The sequence below is a fragment of the Elephas maximus genome, chromosome 16 (genome assembly GCF_024166365.1).
Source record: "Elephas maximus indicus isolate mEleMax1 chromosome 16, mEleMax1 primary haplotype, whole genome shotgun sequence".
NCBI lineage: Eukaryota > Metazoa > Chordata > Mammalia > Proboscidea > Elephantidae > Elephas > Elephas maximus.
Genome location: NC_064834.1, coordinates 38,306,640 through 38,330,131, shown reverse-complemented (window position 1 = coordinate 38,330,131; position 23,492 = coordinate 38,306,640). Strand labels below are relative to the sequence as shown.

The 23,492-nt window shown below is 39.9% G+C and overlaps 1 protein-coding gene and 2 pseudogenes across 2 annotated transcripts in view; all 3 read right to left on the bottom strand.

Moving 5' to 3' along the window:
• Window positions 1-23,492, bottom strand: part of PAPSS2 (3'-phosphoadenosine 5'-phosphosulfate synthase 2) — a 112,023-nt gene that overhangs the window by 18,079 nt on the left and 70,452 nt on the right. For both annotated transcript variants that reach the window (XM_049856063.1, XM_049856064.1), the window contains exons 2-7: window positions 9,984-10,101; window positions 5,535-5,770; window positions 4,723-4,861; window positions 3,486-3,604; window positions 3,251-3,364; window positions 1,420-1,531 (exon numbers count right to left, since the gene is read on the bottom strand). In XM_049856063.1, the coding sequence (XP_049712020.1) occupies window positions 1,420-1,531; window positions 3,251-3,364; window positions 3,486-3,604; window positions 4,723-4,861; window positions 5,535-5,770; window positions 9,984-10,101 (838 nt within the window). The remainder of the gene's footprint in view (window positions 1-1,419; window positions 1,532-3,250; window positions 3,365-3,485; window positions 3,605-4,722; window positions 4,862-5,534; window positions 5,771-9,983; window positions 10,102-23,492) is intronic.
• On the bottom strand, window positions 3,627-4,120 carry LOC126059998 (40S ribosomal protein S29-like; annotated as a pseudogene).
• LOC126059946 (diphosphoinositol polyphosphate phosphohydrolase NUDT4B-like) lies at window positions 21,252-21,931 on the bottom strand (annotated as a pseudogene).

The window sequence follows — 23,492 nt, the reverse complement described above, 5'->3', positions numbered from 1 at the left end:
AAAACAACAATGTCAAGGAACGAATTCCTATTATGAAGCTTTATACAAAATAACATAAAAATGTATTGAGCTCTTTGTTACTACTATTTTTAAAAATAGAGGATCTATGACACCAAATAGCTGGTGAAATCAGAATGTTTCTGACTGATGTTCAATACAACCCAAAAACATTGTTCAGATGATTATTAGTTTTTAAATAATTATGTCAATAGCCCCTCCAACTTCTGCAAGACGATGTTACAACCACTGTCAAATGGTTTCCAAACCAGGCTTTGGGAGAAGATGTAGAAGCAAAATGCTCTGGAATATGTATGTATTCCAGAACACCTACACACATGGAATACATGCATACGTACATTTGTTAGGATCAAATGAATAATGCCAGTGAAGTGCTATACAGATACAAGTCATTGTTGTTAAGCAAGCTATGAGTAAACCAGCTCTTCTTGGAATGCTATTTAATCTGAGAAATGAAAGTTTCAAGTTGTGGGACATTATCAATTACAGCCGTGGAATATGGGAGGAGGGCCCATTTTTATCAGTCTTTGAGTTTTGATTCTGGCTTTATGCTTCACTTTCCAGGCAGAGGCACAAAGCCAGAACACAAACATCTCTTCCAAGAAAGAACGTCTCATTTTTCTTCCTAAAACGTAGGGGCCCTTCTCAATAGTAAAAATTCAGCGTGGCTCTACTACCACCCCCACCCCCTTAGCAGACAAGTTCCATTTGAGGACCTCAGGCAGTTCTAGAAAGGAAATGATCATAGAAGGGTCCGGAAGTTTTCTGAATAACACATGCTTCCGACCTCAACCACGTCAGTTCTCTAAAAGCCATTCCGTTTGTGTCCAGAAAGCTCCCCTAATGTTCCCCTATTAGAATTTAGTGGATGAAGCCATCCTAATATATTTCATGTATGGCCATGAATATTGACACTTTAGCATCCACCAAAGGGAGCAGTTGCTGCAATAATAATCTCTGACAGAGGAACCTGGAGGGTGGAAGGCACCATAGGTGTGCTGAGCTCATCAATCCTGGCTGTCCCAGGATGGTCCCTGGAGGCCAGCAAGAGCGCTCTGTCTGCTGTCTTATGAAAGTCAGGGACAGCAAAGGGCAGATGGAACTAAAACAGACTTAAATGTCTCTTCGTTTTGTACGACAGAAGAAAAAAAATCATTTTTTAGTTCCTTTTTTTTTTTTAGATTATAAATAATCAACAATCCTTTGAGTATAACCCAAAACCCTAAAAATGGAAGCTTATATATAATAGAATTGGACACACCATAAATGACCTAAATATTTTCACAATAAGATTTATGTACCATTTATTAACATTTCTTGTTTCTCCGCAGACTTCTGGGAAAGATTTTTTTTTTTTCCTTTAGTAATAAAGAGTAAGAAACAAACAAAAAAAAATCATACCATCTAGCAGAGTGTCAAAGTGTAGAGCCTGCAAGTATTCCTTCTCCCGCATAAAACCCTTCAGGGGAGTGGCCCAGCCTTCACTCAAAACTTGGACCCACTGGAGATCCAGCTGCAAAACAGGAAAAGCATGTGAATATTTCCATAAGTTCTGCTTTTCAGCCATCTGGCCTGGGGCAGTCCTTTCTTAATCAGTTGATAGGAGAATATAGAACCTTTTGTGTTTTAAGTGTTGCCATATGTTATGCTCACTCATGATCCAAGGGCCAGACAGATTTGGAGTTTGAAACCTTCCTAGAGGGGACTGGTAAAAAGATTTCAAAATGAGATGATTTATTATAACACTTTAGGCTGTATCTATCTCTTGCAAGTGAGTTGAAAATTCATTGTTTATCCTTTCATAAAAAATTCTGGTTTGGGTATATTCTTTTCACCAAATATACTAGTTACTGACCGAATTGGGCCACCAGTGCTTTTAAAAGTTCAAAATTTTTACCATAATATTGAAAGCCCTGCAAGCTCTGGCCCCTGGGGCCCATGTAGGGACCTCTATCTCCTCCCACTCCCCACCTGGGGGCCTATTCACTTACGTGGTTTCAGGGCTATGTTTTATCCCTTCTTTCTCCCCACCTGCAAACTACTATTCATCCTTTAAAACCCAGCTCATGGGTCCCTACTCTGAAGCCTTTCCTGTCATCTCTACAATGAAGAGAATTAATCACTAGATTCTTTGTAGTTCTTCTGTACCTTGTAGACCATTCTCTTATTGGAACTATTACACTACATGGCAATTATAATTATGTGTTTACCCATTTGCCTGGAGCACTGGGCACTCAGGATTTATTTTACAGAGTCGGGGTTCCTGTTTATAAATATCCCATGACTTATTAGAGTATGGGGTCTTCAAGAACTGAAGCAGGTTCCCTATTTGCTCTGCCTCTTATAAAACTCTCCAAGGCTTTAATGGATAATGAAAAGATACTGACAAAGACTTGATCACCTTGGATGGACCAACTAACACTAATCCATAAAAAGGCCGGGGCACGTGAAGGGCAGTTGGTCCCACATATTCAAGGTAGTAAAATCCATGCAACAAGGCTGTCTCTGTCTCTCCTCAGGCTGCACTGTCCTTGACAAGGGAAGAGTGGGTATTTGCTAAGTAGAGAAAGACCCAGGTATTCACATCTCTTTAGATAAGAATTACTTTTTATTTACTTCAAATTCCTTCTCAATTGCCCAGAAGCACTTGTATTCTGGACAAATTGTATCCTCAGCTGCTGCCAAAAAATAATTACTGCCTGATGCCTACACTTTGGATAACCAAAGATATAATGACAGTTACACAAAATTATACAGAAAATACAGAATTTCTTTCCCAGTCTACCTCTGTACATGGCACTGACCAGCTGCCTCGTGGCAACTCTTTGTGAGAGATTTAATTGGAGAAGAGGTTAAAAAAAAAAAAATTGGCAAAAGTGAAGCGTTTTTCTAACAGACATTGCATTTTCCTTATTGATGCCTTCTTTGGTATTAAGGGTACTTGTAAACGCGCGGTATAAATCAAACCAAACCCGTTGCCGTGAGGTTGACTCTGACTCACGGCAACCCACGCGGGTCAGAGTAGAACTGCCTCAAAGGTTTTCAGTGGGTGGTATTTCAGCAGGAGATCACCAGGTCTTTCCTCTGTGGCATCTCGGGGTGAACTCGAACTTCTAACCTTTCGATTAGCAGCTGAGCGCATTAACTCTTTGCATGACCCAGGGATTTCCAAATGGATTATAGTGATCAATATACAGCTTAATTCTCCTTTGGCTAGTCTGCACCTTTTTACCTTAGTAATTGATAACGAAGGGAGAGTCTCAGCCTCAGCTCGAACTTGGTCAAGTTTGTTTTCCGGCACGAAGAGTTCATGGATGCCTTTGATTGTAGTGTGGGGTACAATGTTCTGAAATGAATCATAAATGGTAACAATTTGAAATGAAAACTATAAAAGGAATGTTTCAATAAATAGATTATCTATCATTACTTTATTAAATTAAAAGAAAGAAAAAGATAACCTCACCCACCTGCTCCTGCAGAAGTTCTACCACCTGCTGGATACAGTCACTCACTGAGGACAAATTGGTTTTAAGCACACGCTCTGGAGTTTCAGGTTTCTCATAGTCAGAATCAATACCAGTAAACCCTGCAAGGAGTAAGAGTGAAAATCACGCATGCTCAGACAGAGCAAGCCTTTTTTTTTTTTAATTGAAGATTTTTTTATTTTATGTACAAAGAGTTTGCATTGTTTCCTTGTAGATGTCTTGGATAATCTATTCAAGGATGATCACTTAGTTCAACTTGTTATTGGGTGCCTTCGAGTCGATTTGGACTCCATATTACAGAGTAGCCCCATAGGGTTTTCCTGGCTGTAATCTTTACAGAAGCAGATTGCCAGGTCTTTCTCCCATGAAGCAGCTGGGTGGGTTTGAACCACCAACCTTTTGGTTAGCAGTCAAGCGCTTCACCGTTTGCATCAGCAGGGCTCCTTTAGTCCACCTTGATGAAGCCTATATCCTTTGCATACTGACGGAAATGCCGAAGGCACATTTTGAGGCCGTATTTCTGGATCAGACTGTGCCAGTTTGAGCACAATGTGGCAAGAGCAGGAACCCTGGCTGATCTTTCACGGGTGGCTCCAGTACAGCTGCTAGTGACTCATCTTGCTTTGAGGGGTGCACCAAGGCAAAAGGCAGAACAATCTTTTTAACCAATAAAGCATAACACATGCTAAAATAATCTGTTAAACTGAGAATTCAGATTATAACAGAAAAGGTCAAACAGCCGTCCTTGACCTCTAGCCATAGGTAAGAAAATAGATAGCTGTATTTTCAATATGGAAAGTCCCCATGTTACTAAGAAAATCTGGTTAACTAAATCCAAGCCCTCTGCAGCTGATTAAAAATCATTGGAAAAGACGACAAGAAGGAAAATCTCTGAAACGTATCCCTACGCATACTCACATATACACATCCATTTCAGTTCTCTGAACTTTACTGCTTATGGCTGAGGAGGGAACAGTTCTTTAAAAACTAGGACCTACATTTCAATAAGCCTATGGACATAATGAGTGCATTATCTATGATTCGATAAAAATGTATGTTCACTATACGCAATTTTGGAAAACAGTTTTTGAAACTTTTATGCAATTTTGAATAATACCACTTGAAATTTCAAACAGATTTTGAGCACAGAAGGGCAGAGAAGAAGGAAGAATCAGTAGCCTAAGCGACTAGCGAAGGAGCTGTCAGCTGGTTCTCATACCTTTAATCTCCCCAGCTCGGGCCCGTTTGTAGAGGCCTTTTACGTCTCTGCTTTCACAAATGTTTAGAGGTGCATCTACGAATATTTCAAAGAATGGCAGTCCTGCTGATTCGTGGATTTTGCGAGCATTCTCACGATCCTGGAAAAAGATATGTTTAGAGTGTAAGAAGATGTCTCACAGGAAATTCTCAAACAGACGGCTGTGTGCTCTGCTATTCAGTAGCAGTAAGATAAAACTTGGGGTTTTGGCTCTAAAGGATCCTAGTCCTTTAGAGAAAGTTGAGAAATATTGCTCTTGTAAACACAGCCCTCTTGGAGCATTGTATTCAAGGAATTGTGTCCAAAGCATATAATGTATTATTTGTAGCTCCCAGAAATTTCCTGTTTTAAAAGAATAGTGACACTCCACCTCAGTGAAGCCACCGTGAAACTACACATGACCTGAAGCTTCAGCGGTGAACTAACTGTTCTTTCCAGAACTAAACGTTCTGCTTCTAACAAAGAGCTAAAATTACACAGCTGTTGCGTGGTTCTTGTTTAACTTTTTATTCCTTTCAACTCGGGCCAAATGCTTTTTCTAATTGTGAACGTGAAAAGGTTTATGCCCTGGCATCTGGAAGTGAAGGAACTCTCTTCGTATAACCAGTGTGCAACTGAGGAAATGAGGGAGGGAGTGAGAAAAGGAAGAAACAGTGGGGGAAACTGAGAGTATCACATTCCTTTGCACCCTTCCCTCCACCTGCCTCCTTTTCCTGGCAGTTTGAGAGCATGCAAGCAAGTTGCGTGTGCTGGGCATTGCCACATCACTTCACCTTTGAGAAAGGAGAGATGAAGCTGGTGATGCAGACCAGACCAGCATCAGCAAAGAGCTTGGCCACCTCGGCAATCCGGCGGATATTTTCTTCTCTGTCCCCAGCAGAGAATCCAAGGTTTTTGTTCAGGCCGTGACGGATGTTGTCCCCATCCAGGGAGTAGCAGGGGATGGAATGCGAGACGAGGTACTCTTCCAGAGCAAAACTTATTGTTGTTTTTCCCGCACCGGAGAGACCTGTTCAGGACACGCAAGACAGACCGACATTATCCCTGATTGTTTAGGATGAGAAACTGTGGCCTGACCCAGCTCTTGTAAGCGCAAATAATCCTTTATTTGCTGTTGTTGTTGTCGTTAGTCGCCATCGAGTTGATTCCCACTCATAAGGAACACATGTCTGCAGAGTAGAACTGCCCCACGGGGTTTTCAAGGCTGTGACCTTTCGGAAGCAGATCGCCAGGCCTGTCTCCAGGGGCACCTCTGGGAGGATTCGAACTACTAACCTTTGGGCTAGTAGTTATCTAGTTAACATTTGCACCACCCAGGGACTCATGGGGCAGTTCTACAGTATCGACTTGACAGCAACTGGCAAAAACAGTCTTTCGTTAGCCAAATCAAAACCATTGAAATCTAGAAAAAGCATAATTAACTACAAGCTAATCCTCACATCCCTTTCAAATTCTGAAGTAATTATTTGTCTCCTATTAGGATTAGGGTTGCTATGAGTCGGAATCAACTTGACAGCAGTGGGTATTAGGATTGTAGCCTTTCAAAGCAAGTGGGGATCCTAATCATACATAGGGAGACTTGGGGGCTAGCTATGGTCCTCACTGTGTTCTGTTTTGCTTGTAGTGTTTTCTTCTTTTTTTAATTAAAATTTTTTTCATATGTGTTAAATATATATGTAACAAAACATTTGCCATTTCAACATTTTTTATATGTATAATTCAGTGACATTAACTACATTTATCATGTTTGGCCATTACCACTATCCATTTCCAGATTTTTCCATCACCCTTAATAGAAGCTCAGTGTCCCCTAAGCAATGAGTACCCGCAGTGTTTTAAAAATTAGAAAGTTGTGCATAAGAATGCAGACCCTGGCTTCTCTTGGAAAATCATAAGATCTGGAGTCAGTGGTCTCATATCCCCTCATGGTCCCCTCATGGCAACAATCAGCTGGAATGGAGGGAGACAGGCACCCCTGTGGACTGGCAGGCCTGCTTCTGTTGTGTGTCCTGTCAAACAACCATTTGACAACAGAGCCCACATCCTGTCCTTTTGACTTCAAGATTTTTTCAAAAGACGAAGCCAAAGAACCATCCTGAGCTATGCTGTGGATGCCTTTAGAGCTGTCACACACTCTTAGGTATTTAGAGTTTTTACCTGAGAATAGAGTTGCCATGTGCCTTTCACCATGGTTTCAAAGTAAAATGATTGTGAACACATGTTGTAATTTCTATATGAGGGAGAACATATGCCACCAGCCAAAATGACTTAAGAGCTCAAAATCTGAATTACCCTGGAAAACTAGCACTCCTAAAGATCTCTGAATCTGAAGAATATTCCATCATGCAAAACTGCTGTCAAGACAGCAGCAGAGCACAGTAAAGGAAATGGTGGGGAGAAAGACGAGAAGGCCAGAGAAGACAGGAGGAAGGAAAGAAAACAAAGATGGAAAAAGTAAGAGAAAGACAGGGATGAAGGACAGAGAGGAAAGGAGAATTGTGTGCATGGGGGCGGAGCGGGGATGATATGCAAAAAGAAAACAGTTTCCATACTTTTAGTTATGCTTTAAAGTCATGCTCTTGGCCTTGACAGAAGATCATTAGAGAAAAGGCTACATGAAGAATGTGTCCACAAGGAATCTTTGCTAAATCACCCTTGAAAACATTGTTTATTGCATTCTTATGTTGTTCAACTTCACTTGAATAAAGATTTAGGTAATAAAGTCCTCTTAGAATTTATGCCAATTGTGGGATAGGGGAAAATGAGACTTGTGAAGCTCTGGTATGCTCTCGTGCATCAGAAAATGAGAGAGAGATAGCCTTTCCTTCAATTTTGTTCAGCTCTCAGGAAACTAAGAGCTGAATCCCATTAAACTGGATTGCTGGCATACTTATTTTAATACACTAAAAAAAAAAAACCCAGCGCCTTTGATTTTAATACACTGGATAACACTAATTACATTTACTGAGAACTTTACTTTGGGCCAGGCACTGTGCTAAGTGCATTTACGCTTTATTTCATTTAGTCCTACCTACAATCCTATAAGGCAGGTACTATCTTTATTCTCATTTTACAAATAAGGAAACTGAGGCTTATAAAGTCACCAGTTAATGTAGGTGGAGCTGGGACTCAAATTCGAATCTCTAGATTGGTAGTATTCAATTTCTTCTGGTCTGCCTGGTTAAGATCCTACCTCTTTAACTTAAGAATTAAAAAAAAAAAAAAAAAATTAGGAAAAGATTTTCCCTTTTAAATTTTTTTTTTTTTTTAAGAGTAAGAAAAAACAGCTGATTATTTCCTCTTCTCCCAGTTCTCTTTTTCTTTTTAAGGTTGTTCCACATTAGAGAAAATGGAGACTGTGTATGTATGCCCCAATACAAAATTTGCTCTCACCAGTAAAACACCTGAGGAAGGCAAACACACCAAGAGGGAAGCTTCTAGAATACAGCTACAAATCATGGTGAAAATCATGTCTCTCAGAGTGAGTTGGGGTAAACATTTCAGGAACAATGACTGGTGAACACTGCCTCTTAGAAGCTCATAGGCTCCTTGACCTCTGCCCGTCTTCTTTCTCGCTGGAGAATGTTGTTTTGATGCAAAAGCCCAGGAGTAGATGAAACCAGGAAACCAAAGGCAAGTACCACAGATACTAAACCTACGGAGGGTGTTATGAATTGCAGCCCCCCAAAATATGCGCTGGAATCCTAACCCCTATACCTTTGGATGGACTCTTGTTTGGAAATAGGGTTTTCTTTTTTATGTTAATGAGGCCATTATCAGTATAGGATGTGTCTTAAACCTAATCATTCCTGAGTTATAAAAAGAGCAGCTTAGACACAGAGGCAGTCACAAGCTGTGGAGATAAGACACCATGGTGAGGAGGGTCATCTACAAGCCAAGGAACCAAAGACTTCCCAGGGCTGCCTACGATGAAGGAACTGACACTCAAGACCCTGATCAGGACTTATAGCCTCCAGAACTGTGAGAAAATAAATTTCTGTTCTTTAAAGCCACCCATTTGTGATATTCGTGATATCTGTGTTATAGCAATACTACATAACTAAGGCAGGCGGTAACAGAAAAAAAAAAAAACTTGAAAAAGATAAGAGGAATGAGTCTGATTTGGGTAAGAAAGGGAAAGACTCAACTCAGAATAGCAAGAAAAGATGCAAGGCAGGTCCCTGCCTGCCACATTCTTGAGAATTATCTTCAAGTTACAAGATATTTAATTTATCTTTAAGTCAACATTTGTGAATGGACAGTAACATATAAATTGATTGCATAACCAGATAAACATCTATTTGCGTCTGGGCTCATTTCCTTTTGAAATGTCATGTCTGTGAATGAACTTGGTTTTCCCTTTTGAGTCCAGGCTATGTCAGACTCATGTTCCCAGGGAACAACTTCCTCTACCTTGTACTCAGAATATAAGGGAGTCTTGGTTCTAATTTGGAAACCCTGGTGGCATAGTGGTGAAGAGCTACAGCTGCTAACCAAAAGTTCGAATCCTCCAGGTGCTCCTTGGAGACCCTGGGGCAGTTCTACTCTGTCCTGTAGTGTAACTAGGAGTCAGAATCGACTCAACAGCAATGGGGTTTTTTTTGGTTTTGGTTCTAATTCCAGTTCTGTCACTAACTCTTAGCTTTGACATTCTATGGCTATAAAAACACAACAAAACAGAGATTCATTTGGTCACCTCAATGGGAGCGAGCTATTTCTATATACAAGGGGCAATCATCAGCCAAATGGAAATCAGTAGTTTTCCTTCTTGCACAGATTCTTATGTTTTTTTACACTAAGTGGAACAGTCCCCTAGAATGTTAAAATATCAGAAAACAATGAAGAATATCTCTAAATATCCAAAACCTTATGGAAAGCCAAATGCTCAATGTCAAATTAGGAAAGCTACATTTATAACTACTCACTAATATGTTTAGACAGGAACATGAGAAGCTGAGAAGGAATGTCACAATCGACTTGTCCCATACTCTCATGCCAAAGAGAGAAAACTAAGGACTGGAGATATTCTGTGGCTTGATCAAAGTTTTATTTCTCATTGGTGATAGAGTTAGGTCTAAAAGCCAGACTTTCTACTACAGCTCTCAGCCTCACTCTAATGTAAAAATAAACATGTACTTTCCTTAGAATCATGTGACCTACTTCACATGTTAACTTTCAATTAAAAAAAAAAAAATATATATGCACATAAAAACATGGCATACCTGTTAGCCAGACAGTACATCCTCGGAATCCTCCCGTTGTTCCAACCACCTGCCCTCTCTTGTTCCTGCTCACGTGGTGGGCCTGATAGACTACATTAGTGGATTTCTGCTGGCTCTCCTATAGAACAAGACAAGAGAAAGCACAATATTTGATTAATAAAATACATATTCTTCACTGGAGCCATATAAATCCATTTTAGCTTTTTAAATTGCAAAGCTGATATGTGAGAACTTACATAAAAGACATTTTGAAAAAATGAAGGCTTACTTTTGCCCTTCCTAATACATTTCTTTTTTCGTTTCTACAGACTATTCCAAGGATGTTATCTACATGTGTATATTTTTCATAGTTGTGAGTGTATGTCCCAACTTTATGCATTCTGCTTCTTTCACTTAATGTTATTCATAAGAATTTTTTATATAATATTCCATTAGTTCATATAACACAATTTACTGAATAACTTATAAAATTGTAATTCAATAACAAATTACACTAACAGTCTTTCATAGTTCCTCTTCTATAACTGGCATGCAGAGTAACATTCACTAATTGCAGTAATTTAGAATCAGACACTATTTTTAGAATAGCAACCATGATCCTCCAAAAGCATAATTCGAATCAGATAATTTTTTGATGCTATGTAATAGTTCTGGCTCCACGATGTTTTAAAATTTCCGCTTTTGGGTAATCTACAATGGTTTGGGAAGTGTCTTTGTTACTAGAAATGCATGTTCTGCCCCAAGATCTTACAGATTTGAACTGAAGACAAGTAGCAGCTGAGGAAATACTAGGGTAGGGCTGGTGGAGCCCCACTCTCCATAGAGACAGGGAGAGGCCCAGGTCACAGCGGTAGAGGGTTAAAGTCACTAACACTCCTTTCCCTCCGACCTGGACATCAGTGGCACAGAAAGCCTAGATCCTAAGTGGAGGTATAAGGCTAATTCTTCACAAGAACTGCATTCTGCCCCACTCTCCCAAGGATCAGTGTATGAACTTTCAATCTTTCAAAAAGCCCAGTAGAGAGAAGAACACATACTTTTGTGGTTACGAGGTGGGGAGAGAGGGAGGGTGGAAGAGGGTTATTTAATGATTAGTTAGTAGACAAGAACTACTTTAGGTGAAGGGAAGGACAATACTCAATACACGGAAGGTCAGCTCAACTGGACTGGACCAAAAGCAAAGAAGTTTCCGGGATAAACTGAATGCTTTGAAGATCAGTGGAGCAAGGGCAGGGGTTTGGGGACTATGGCCTAAGGGGACTTGTAAGTCAATTGGCAAAATAATTCTATTATGAAAACATTCTGCATCCCACTTTGAAATGTGGCGTCTGGGGTCTTAACTGCTAACAAGCGGCCATCTAAGATGCATCAATTGGTCTCAATCCACCTGGATCAAAGGAGAATGAAGAACACCAAGGTCACACGATAACTATGAGCCCAAGAGACAGAAAGGGCCACATGAACCAGAGACTTACATCATCCTGAGACCAGAAGAACTAGATGGTGCCCAGCCACAACCGATAACTGCCCTGACAGGGAGCACAACAGAGAACCCCTGAGGGAGCAGGAGATCAGTGGGATGCAGACCCCAAATTCTCATAAAAAGACCAGACTTAATGGCCTGACTGAGACTAGAGGAATCCTGGTGGTCATGGTCCCCAAACCTTCTGTTGGCCCAGGACAGGAACCATTCCCGAAGACAACTCATCAGACATCGAAGGGACTGGACAATGGGTTGGAGAGAGATGCTGACGAAGAGTGAGCTACTTGTATCAGGTGGACACTTGAGACTGTGCTGGCATCTCCTGTTTGGAGGGGAGATAGGCAGGTAGAGAGGGTTAGAAACTGGCAAAATTGTCATGAGAGACTGGAAGAAGGCAGCGGGCTGACTCATTGGGGGAGAGTAAGTGGGAGTATGGAGTAAGGTGCATATAAGCTTATATGTGACAGACTGACTTGATTTGTAAACGTTCACTTAAAGCTCAATAAAAATTATTAAAAAAAAAAAAAGCCCAGTAGAAATGAAAATGTGCCAGAAAATGTACACTGGCTTGGAGGCTAATTCAAACATCATATGCCTTTATTTTGGCAGTAGTAAAATCAACCTAGTGAGGTGATCCTGATCCAAAACTCTGGCTGGAAGGTACATATCTGATGTATAAAGATGAGAAAGTGAGTCAGTAAGTACAGGTTCAGTGGACGTTTATACATATGTATAAAATACGTGATCCAAGAGCGGGAAAAAACCCATAATGGTGGCTAAATTAAAAAGCTGGGAGCTATTCACATGCCTTGGGTTTGGAAAATGAATTCCTAATGATAGCTGCTATTCAAGTTTCTGGACTGGAAAAATCTACAGAGCCTTTTGGGAGAAAAAGCACTAAGAAAGCACCAATATTGGTAGAACAAAACCCAGAGAGTCTTAGAAAACTCTGGGCCTCGTGTGGGCAACATTTATTCTGGAGCAAATCAACTGGTTAAGAGCTTGGCCACTATTCAAAATGCCAGCAGTTTGAATCCACCAGCCACCCCTTGGAAATTCAATGCGGCAATTCTACTCTGTCCTGTAGGGTCGATATAAGTTGGAATCAACTCAACGGCAATGGGTTTAGTTTTTGTTTTTTGGGGGGTGGGGGGTTGGAAAAAAAATGGAGGATACAACTAGGGCTGTCTGGGGGCTCAAATGAGATAATGGCTATGCCAACCAAAAAAAAAACTTGAGTAGATTCTGAACCTGCAAATGGCAAGGTTCGCTACAAGTGTGGATGCTGATGACTTTTAAACTAAAACCCGCTGCCATCGAGTCCATTCCGAGTCACAGGGACCATATAGGACAGAGTAGAACTGCCATAGAGTTTCCAAAAAGCAGCTGGTGGGCTCAAACTGCAGACCTTTCGGTTAGCAGCCAAGCTCCTAACCACTGCATCACAGGGCTCCTGACGACTATTATTTACTGTGAAACCAACAGGAGAGGGTCACTTCAGTAGCAAGTACATGGTTTAAGGATCAAGGAGGAAGAAGCTTTGGGCCAGCCTTGGAAGCTCAGAAAAGCAGTGCACACCAGGGGAGTGGGCCTGTTAGGGAGGCACAGATAGCAGCCAGTGGAGCCCAGGAAAGGGGCCAGTCGGGGGACCAGGCACCATCAGTGTGGGAGGGAGACAAGAGGAAGGTGGTTGAGGGTATAGTGGGATCAGCTGGATTAAGTTACCTTTGTGGTTGTTGTTAATTGCTGTGGAGTAGATACCAACTCATGGCAACCGCATGTGGACTGAGTAGAACTGCAATTCATAGGGTTTTCAAGGCTCCAAAACTAGGCGTTCTGATCATCCAGGAAGCAAACCTGGTCAGAACCCAAGACTTGGAAGAGGCAGGATATAGTCCCAGAATGTGGCAGGTTAGACAGCAGGGGTGACTTGCACTACAGAGTTCATAAATGGGGGCAAGTTAGGTTAGTCCATGAGATAGAATGGCAGTGTTTCCTCCGAGTGAACAAATTCCCTGAAGGTAAACTGCATTCTTTGTACCAAGTGTACTTTATAGTCCAAGGATAATACTTAAAATTTTCTTTTTTTTTCCTGTTTCCCTCTTAAGTAATGCCATTCAATTCAAGAATACTGTATCTGGTCCACAAATTAGTTCATCTGTTCATTCACTGATTATTTCAATAAATGTTTATTGAGCTCCTACTCCACGGCAGGAACCATCTTAGGTGCTGGGTGTTAAACAAAGCAGAATCCTTGGCATCATTTTAGGGGAGACAGACAAAAAGATGAAGTGCCTGGGGCTCCACGCCCCTGGGGAACGGGAGGGTCTCATACATAGATCTCATACAGAGGATTAGTAACTGTAGAGTACAGGTAGATAAAGAATACCTGCAACTCAATAAGAAAAGGAGAAATAACTCAGTTTTTTTTAAGTAGGCAAAAGATTTCAACAGCCATTTCACAGAGGAAGATATTAAGTAGCCAGTGAGCACATGAAGAAATGTTCAGTGTTATTTAATCAGAGAAAAGCAAATTAAAATCAAAATGAGTTGCCACTGTTAACATGTAAGGCAGCAAAGATGTGCTCTGATCCATTGATGGTGGAGGTGTAAAGTAGTACAACCATCCTGGAAAAGCACCTGGCATTTCCCGTAAAATGAAGCCTATACCTCCCCTCTGACCCAGCAAATGTGGCTGTAGGTATTTACCCAAGAGAAATGAAAATGCGTCCACAAAAAGATTTGCATGAGAATGTTCTTAACTGTATTTGGTCCAAAACTAGAAAGAGTTAAGTGTTCATCAGTAGGAAAATAGATTAAAAAAAAAAAAACTATAGAATATTCATATGGAATACTGCTCAGCAATGAAAAAGGAACGGACTGCAGATACAAACAACATGGATGAATCTGAAAAACATTATGTGGAGTTCAAGAAGCCTTACACAAAAAAGTACATCCTGTATGATCCCATGTATACAAAGTCCCAGAACAGGCAAAATTAATCTAGTGATCTAAGAACAGCAGTTGCACGTGAACACCCAGCAGAACTTGGTCTGTGCAGATGTTTTTTTCTCTTGTTTGGCTATTTCTTCTCCGTACAGGCAGAGTTCCAGAATAAACTCCAGCTCTTGGTTATCTTCTGTGGGAACTGTGTTAACCAATACTGTTAATTGCCTCCCTAATATATTCTTGGTTTTTAAAAACAGTTTAGAATCCACCAGAAGGAATTCCTCTAACATAGTAATATTTAATAGTTGATCTCGGAACTTTTGGTCTTGATTAGCTGCATCTTAATCGTGGATATTTGTACAGATTTACTTTCACGACAGCAATGCTTACACAAGCAAACAAAATATTTTTGGATGACCTGGTACTGAGCTTTTGTTTTTTGCTCCTTGTCTCAAATTCACCTGTGATTTTCAGCAAAGGCAAAAAAAAAAAAAAAAAAAGGAAAATAGACACAGTTGTTTCAAAGGATATTGGAACTGCAAAGGGGCAGGGCAGCCAAAAATCTTTCTTGCTGAAACATTTACCCTCTTTGAAAGAACATATGCTGGTCTCAGTTTTTTTAGAAAGAAAGTGGATGTCAAAAAGAGGATACTCTCTATAGAAAACAGAATACATATTAACAAAAATAATACCTGAACAGCCTTTCTACCACCCTGCCTCCCTGTGTATATAAACAGGTCCTCAGTACCTCATCCTACACTGTCGCTTAGCAGGAAATGGCCCAGAAACCAGAGTTGGTGGTATACTTTTTTTCTGGGTCCCTAAGGGACATTTTAACAAATCTCTCTACCTTCTTCTAGGTCACTGGCCCAGAAAAACTCCCTCCAGCATGCACAGGAGCAGTATCAGTGTGGGCTTTGGAGTCAAGCAAACCTGGGTTTAAAAACTGCTTCACCGCCTAATTGTCCTGTGATCTTCAGCAAGTTACTAACATCTCTCAACCTCTATGTTTCCCTCTGTAAAATGGGGATGAGTTTTTTGAAAAGCTTAAATAAGATCATTACTGTATATAAAATATCAAACAAAATACTAGACACATGGTAGGATATTGAACCTGATGAGGCCCAGGTGGCTTTAATCTAACCTGCAGAAATGATGGTGGTTTGAGGCCTAATCACCCAGGTTTAGAAGTGTACTAGATTTGGGTCTACTCTAAGGCAAGTCTAGGAAGGTGGGGCTCATGGTCAAATCCGACAACAGATAGGGCAGCATTTTGTATGGGGTGAAGAGTTATTAGTATATTATTCTGCCTACCAAACTATATAACCCAAAGTGAAATTACTGAGTATTAAAAATTATTGTTGTTATTGTTGCAATTATCATTATTTTTGAACCAAAGCCCAACTGGAAAGTGCGCCAGTTTGAAGCCTCCTCATTCTACTCCAATCTTTCTACTCTAGTCCTACTGCCCAAAGTCATGGACCCTTTGTTACCAGGACTGACAATGGCCTTTGTACCAAAGTCAGCTTTATGAGCTCACTAGAGTTCTGGCCCTGTCACATAGCCTAAGGTTGCACTGTGTGTCTCAAAGCTCTCTGCCAGGCCTCCTCCTCATTCCCATTGGTGGCACAGAAAGAGTGCCAATGGAACTCAGGGTGGAGTGGGGTAGGTCCTGGCAGAGAGCCTCAGCCTTGATTCTGCATGACCAGAAGAATCAATGTAGGGGAAGGACAGGTAGGGGATCACTGTGTGCCACCGTGAAGTGTTGTGAAAGGAACCACACTGGAATGAGTGAGCTGGAAACCTGGGGTCAGATTGTGACCTTCCCAGTGCTCAAAGGTCTTTTGAGGCGTGGCTAATGGCTTCAATAAAAAACGGGCAAGTGCCTTTTAATTCCCTCTACACATCCTGCCTCCCACAAACCTATCCACTTCACCTGTAATTACAAGTCCACTCTATCCTGTTTCAACCTGGCCCTCGCTGCTGCTGGGCTGGATTTCATTGCTCTCTTGCTGATTAAAACTGTTCCCAATCTCCACACTCCTCAGTGTGCAGTCTGAAGATTCATTTGAAGATCTGTTTTCAGAACAGGGCAACCTCAATCATCGCCCTTGGTAGACCTTCACTTTCACATGCATTATCGCACTTATTGCTCAAAATCTGGGCATTGTGCCCCATTTACAGATTGGAAAACTACTCCTCACTGACGTCAGGGATGTGGCTGAGGCCCCACGAATCTGGCAGATGCAGGACATAGATCCAGGTTTCCTGCTGTGTGATCTTGGCCCTCTGTGCCACCGCTTCCTGGTCGAGGAGGTAGATCATGTATATACTAAGGGCTTTGTTACGACATAAAACGTAAACAATTGAAAAATCATTTTCACATCATTTTCATTACTTCACATGAGTAGCTTCAAATGTTTCATAATTACAAACACTTAATTTGCATTTTTTTCCTTTTGGGTTATTTCCTTGGGGTGTGTATTACTTTCCTATTGCTGCTGTAACAAGTTACTACAAATTTAGTGGCTTAAAACAACACAAATTTATTATCTTGCAGTTTTGTAGGTCAGAAGCCCAAAATGGGTTTCACTGGACTAAAATCAAAGTGTCAGCAGGGCTGCACTCCCTTCTGGAGGCTCTAGGAGAGAATCTGTTTTCTCGCCTTTTCCAGGTTCTAGAGGCTATCCATATTCCTTGGCTTGCGGCCTTGTCCATCTTCAAAGCCAGCAATGGAAATCTTTCTCATATCGCATCACCCTGATGTTCTCTCTTGCTTCCTTCTACTTTTGAGGATCCTAATGATTACATTGGGCCTACCCAGATTACCCAGGATAATCACCTCATCTCAAAATCAGCAGATTTTCTTTTCTAGCAGATTAAAGCAACCTTAATTTCATCTGCAACTTTAAATCTCCCTTTCTGTGTAACATAACCTAGTTACATTCTTCTGCCTACCACAGGGTATTAAACCCAAAGTGAAATTATTGAGTATCAAAAGTTATAAACCATTTTGAAGGTACCATTACATATTGCCAGTTCATTTTCCGGAAAGATAAAACAAGTTAGCAGCATGCCACAATACACTTATTTGAAAATATTCTAATTACTTTTGTATGTTTGAATTTTTACTGTTTTTTCCCCAGATTAATTTGTATTTATATCATTGCTAATAAGAATATGCATTTTCCATGTAATTATTTACTTATGATATTCATGTATTTGCTCCTTTTGATATTAATTACCTGCAATCTGGATAATTACCTCATCTATTGCCTACTTATATTGCTTCTTTTTTCTATATTTTGTATAATAAATTTTTATTAGTTAATATATTCTTTTTGTTCACTTGCTTTTCTTTTGATAGGTGCTTAATTATAATTCATATTTAAGGGCGTTTTATTTTAAACATATATGAAAATATTTCTATTGCCTTTGTTGTCTTCCATTTTATCATTTCATAGCTAGGCGAAACATGCTCTTTAGACTTGAAGCTATTTTGACATGATTAAAATGTATTAATTTTTTTGGCCCATCTGAAATTTTGATATCATATGTTATGTTATATGGAAAAATTTTATTTCTCTTCCATTATTATATCCAATGATCTCAATATATGTTATATTATAATTCATTTCCCTATTACTTTGAATATATTTTAATGGTTTGAATTTATTTCTGGAATTCTTATGTATTCTAATAAAGAAGTTTTCTGTTTTTAGTGTAGACACCTATGGTTTTGATTATTCTTTTGTAATATGTTTTAATATTTAGAAGATAAAAGCTCATTCTTTTAATTTTTTTTCTCAATTTTAGAATATTCTAACTCACATTCTTCCACAGAAATAAAATTATTCAAGGTGTGTTGAGAATATGCAATGCCTCACTATGATTTTCTCTACTATCTTCTCCAATTCTCAAAGAATCTCAATGCCACAATATAGAAAAAGGAATCACTACTCAAAGATGTTCACAACAGTATTATTTAAAATTGTGAAATCAGAAACAACATTGTCATCAATTAAATAGATTATGGCCCATCCATATGGTGAATATGGACATCTTTATTTATTGACATGAAAATATATCGTGATATATGTTCAAATGAGAAAACAGGTTACAGAGTAACCTGTTAAGATTAATCTCATTTAAAAAAAATATGCATTTCCATGTATAAACCAAAAAAAAAAAAAAAAAAACCAAACCCATTGCTGTTGAGTAGATTCTGACTCATAGAGACCCTATAGGACAGAGTAGAACTGCACTACATTAAAAAAAAAAAAAGCCTAGAAAATATAGAACAAAACGTTAATTGTAATCATCTGGGGGCTTGGCAATTTTAGGTATTTATTTTTCTTTTTGTCTCTACATTCTTATTTTTCTACATTAAACTTAGAAATAAATATTTTTTAAATACAAAGAATTTTTCAAGCAGAAAATGGTGAAGCCACAATGGTTTGATTCTTGATGTTGCAAGGGGATCACAGGTATGTGGACATAGGTGAGTTCTGAGATCAGTTACAGCCAACAGAGCAATAATACCAGCAAAAAAAATGAAAAACAAACATTAGCCTGGGTGCCCTGAGAACAAATCTTTGAGTCAACTAGTCCTTCTAGAGAACATAATGAAGTACAGTAAGCTCTTCATAGACAACTTTTAAAGTACAGTACATTCTACTTGACTATGGTGGTGATTGTTTCTGGCATTTAATTACTTTATGATGAGAAAACAATCCCCATCGAGTAGATATTGTAGGTTTTCAAAATTGATATGCAAGTGGGAAACTTGGTTTCCTCTACCATACATTCTACTAAGCAAGGTATTACTTTTTACCTGCAAAGTCTGCATCAGATGTGTGTTACCCCATGGAGAATGGCTTTAGAGAAGGGCTTAAGAAAAAGGATAAAGTGGAATGGTTTCCAGCCATCCCCCAAAACAGTATGGCATCCTGTCAAATATAATCTCGTATCAAACTCTCCTCCCAGCCAGTACTGTTCGTATAGATCTTTAGGCCTTTTATGCCTAGCTCACGTCCAGTTTCTGGAATCAAATAAAATTCTGATCATCTTATGAAGGAAGAATATTTCTTTCATTCAAAAGATGTGATCACATCATAATAAAACAATGCCTTTTCTTCCCCAGCATACTTTAACTACAAATATCCTGTTTTAAAAAGCAGACTCAGAGAGTCTAATTAGATAGAGATCAAATATTGTCAAATACGTTTTCTTAAACTTGGAGTATGACAAGGTCCAATGTAATCAAATATTAAAAAAAGGTCAAGATTCTTATACCAATTAAACAAGACCATGCAAAGCAATTCAAAGTGTACACAACAATTATTACCTACTTTTCAGTTTTGCTTCTTTACGCAATGATGTGATTGATGATAAAAAAAGGAATGACAGGTGCCTGGCTGGTGTTAGTAAATGCAAAAACTGATAATATATTTTAAAAAGTAGTTTATATTGAGGGAAATACGGTTCTAAGCTATTCTGCATAAGGAGAGGTTATAAAGTGAATTGTAAACTGAGCATGCAAAATCAAATTCCATTTTCATATGATGTTTTTACTTCTTATCATGTTAACAGTAAAGCAAAAAAACCAAGCCTGTTGCCATCGACTCACTTCTGACTCATGGAGATCCCATGTGTTACAGATTAAAACTAAACTCCATAGGATTTTCTTGGCTGTAATCTTTTTGGGGAAACCCTGGTGGCGTAGTGCTATGGCTGCTAACCAAAGGGTCAGTAGTTCAAATCCACCAGGCGCTTCTTGGAAACTCTATGGGGCAGTTCTACTCCGTCCTATAGGGTTGCTATGAGTCGGAATCGACTCGACGGCACTGGGTTTGGTTTTGGCAATTTTTTTCGGAAGTAGATCTCCAGGCCTTTCTCTCAAGGTGACACTAGATGGATCTGAACTGCCAACCTTTTGGTTAGTAGTCCCACGCAAACCATTTGCACCACCCAGGGACCTTTATGCTGACAATAGCTCCCTAACATTTACCAACTCTACAGTTACACATTGTATTAAAGTACACTTGTGTTATAGGGGAAATAACTATACCAGGCAGCCAGTGACAAAGTACCAGTTGTGAAAATTCAGACAAATGAGTTCACAAATTCCTGAAAGGAGCAAATTAAATCATTTGTCAAAAACAGTTATTGGACAACACAGAAAGGGGCCAAATCTAGAATTCACAAATTAAAATTGTGATCCTATGAAACAAGTTTTAGGATAGATGTAAACTTTCTTTAAGGCCAAGAACTATTATTTTCACCAATTTCTATCACAGAAGGATTTGTTGAGCAGGTTAATGTTGTGAATGTGCCAGCAACATAACTGTGTTGATCTAACTTTTAGAAGCCACCACTATGAAATAAATCCCATACAGATGTCCAATGGACAAGAATTTGAATGTTGTGAAAAAATGACAAACAAAAAACAAAAACAAGGGAAGAGTTTAAAAAAAAAAAGACATTTAAATAAACTCCACATGACTTTGCTGATTAAAATACTTCACACTACTAATTTTTGTTTTTCCAAAGCATCTGAAAAACATGAAAATTGTTGGAAAGGCCTACACCGCCAACTCAGTTTGCAAGCTTCATTCAACTGTCTGTCAAGGAAAATAAAGAAGCCTCTCTCCTCATAGGGAAACCCTGGTGGGGTAGTGGTTAAGTGTTAGGCTGCTAACCAAAGGTTTGGCAGTTCGAATCCGCCAGCGGCTTCTTGGAAACTCTATGGGGCAGTTCTACTCTGTCCTATAGGGTTGCTATACGTCAGAATTGACTCGATGGCACTGAGTTTGGTTTGGTTTTTGGTTCTCTCCTCATAGGATTGTACATGGAGTTACAGGTCCTTTGGATTCTCCATACCTCACTCTAGATGGCAACCCAGAAATCTGTGTGGCGGTTACAAACAAGGTGGCCTTACTACATGGAAGAGGAGGGGCCATGGAGCTTTCATTGGTTGAGGAAACAACTCAACTTTGATTTTTCCAGATCTCTTTTTTTTTTTTCTACAAGAACATGTTTACGACGCTAGAGGACTTTGATTGCATCTTCTTTAAACCATTCTCCCTTCCTTCCCAGACCACAGAATCTTCCCAATCTTCTAATACTTCAGCGACTGTAAGAACACGATCATCTATGTTCTGTGCTTTCGGTCTTGGTTCTGTTCACATGCCCAGGAATTTGCCTAATTTCCCTTTGATTCCAGACTGTTGGTGAACTCGCTTACAGAGTCACCAGGCTTGTACTCTGGCTCCAGACTTCAGCTAATACTATCCAGGGGACCCACCGCTGCACACGCCGCCCCTGCTCGCTCCCGACGCACAAGCGCGCCGCTGCCCCTCGGCGCCCTCTGGCGCTGGGTCCGCGTCTGGGGACTCAGGAGCCGGGGTGGGTGGCAGGCGACCACGATGCCACGCAGAACCGAGCAAGCCCACACGCGGAGGTCGAAGCGCCGCCCCCCACCCCCGCCCCCAAACCGGCAGAGCGAATCCAGCATCAGCGGCTACAACTGCTGGGACCGGGCAGTCCCAGCAACTCACCCTCACTTCTGATGTAACAAAAGTGCATTTTACCCCAAACTAACCATGAGAAACACACCAGACAAAATCCAGTAGAGGAGCATTCTACAAAACACCTGACCAGTACTCCTCAAAACTGTCAAGGTCATAAAAAACGAAGAAAGTTAGAAACTGCCACAGCGAAGAGGAAACATGACAACTAAATATAATGTGGTATCTTGGATGGGATTCTGAAACAGAAATGGGACATTAGGTAAAAACTAAAGAAATCTGGAGAGAGTATGGACTTTAGTTAATGATGATGTGTCAGTATTGATTCGTTAATTATACTAACGTTTTTTTTTTAATGTAATAGGGTAAACTAGGTGTGGGGTATATGAGAACTTTACTACCTTCTGTAAATCTAAGCGGTTCAAAAAAAAAATAAAGTCTAATTTTAAAAAGTGCATTTTACCACATCATGAAAACCTAAACATTTCACGATCACTTTGGCCTCTGCGTTGCTGATTCTTTATTCTTTTCGGTCATATTTCTCGAAAGAGCTGATGCCGTTATTTTACTTCTACTTTAAGGAATTAAAATTACTTGGAGTTATTTGGGAGCCCTGGTGGTATAGTGGTTAAGAGCTTGGCTGCTAAAGAAAGGTCAGTAGTTCAAATCCACCAGCCACTACTTGAAAACCCTATGGGGCAGTTCTACTCTGTCCTACAGGGTCATTGTGAATTGGAATTGACTCAATGACAATGCATTTGGTTTTGGTTTGAAGTTATTTGAGGAATCCTCTCACAAGCACAACATGGGGTAAAGTAGATGGAACAGAAGAATAAATGGGCAAGACATCGGTAACAAGTGTGGACATAGCCACATTGTTCATACACAACCTGTTAAAATACTTATAAATAAGATTTTGGTTTGAGTTCAGCCCTGGAGGGAGGCAGAGGAAACGCATGAGACCCAGCAGTGCCCTTTTCTGAGTCCCTGTGTGTCTGTCCAAAACAGAGACAAGATTAATCCTTTTTCAGCCCTATGTCCCCACACCTCCTATTATGAAAAATGTAGCCTTTAATTTTCTGTACTGGATTCTGAGTAAATAAAGAGAAAAGAGGGAAAAAAAAAAACTTAAACTTTTTGGAGGGGGATAAAACCTCAAGAGGACTATTCTGTTTTTGCTTCAGAAACAAGAAATTGGAAGAGAAGCTATCAGATGGAGTTTTATTGCAGGGCAAAAATGTAAATACTTTTGGATCAAATAAAATTGAAATTGCATCCTGTCCTGGAGTGGATCCAGGATGGAGAATTACATGGCTGGAAACTAGGAGTGCATGTGTGTGTACTTACTACTCCTTGGAACCTTCAGAAGGTTTACATACCTACAGATGCTCGTAAATCTTCACACCTGGATCTGAAAGCCGTACTGATAAGCAGATAGAAAAGACAGTGAGGAATAAGGAAGTGTACATACCATGGCTATGCTGGGGGTAGCAGTTTCCCTGACATGTTAGACTGAGATTTTCAAAATGTTTCCTTATGGAAAAGAGT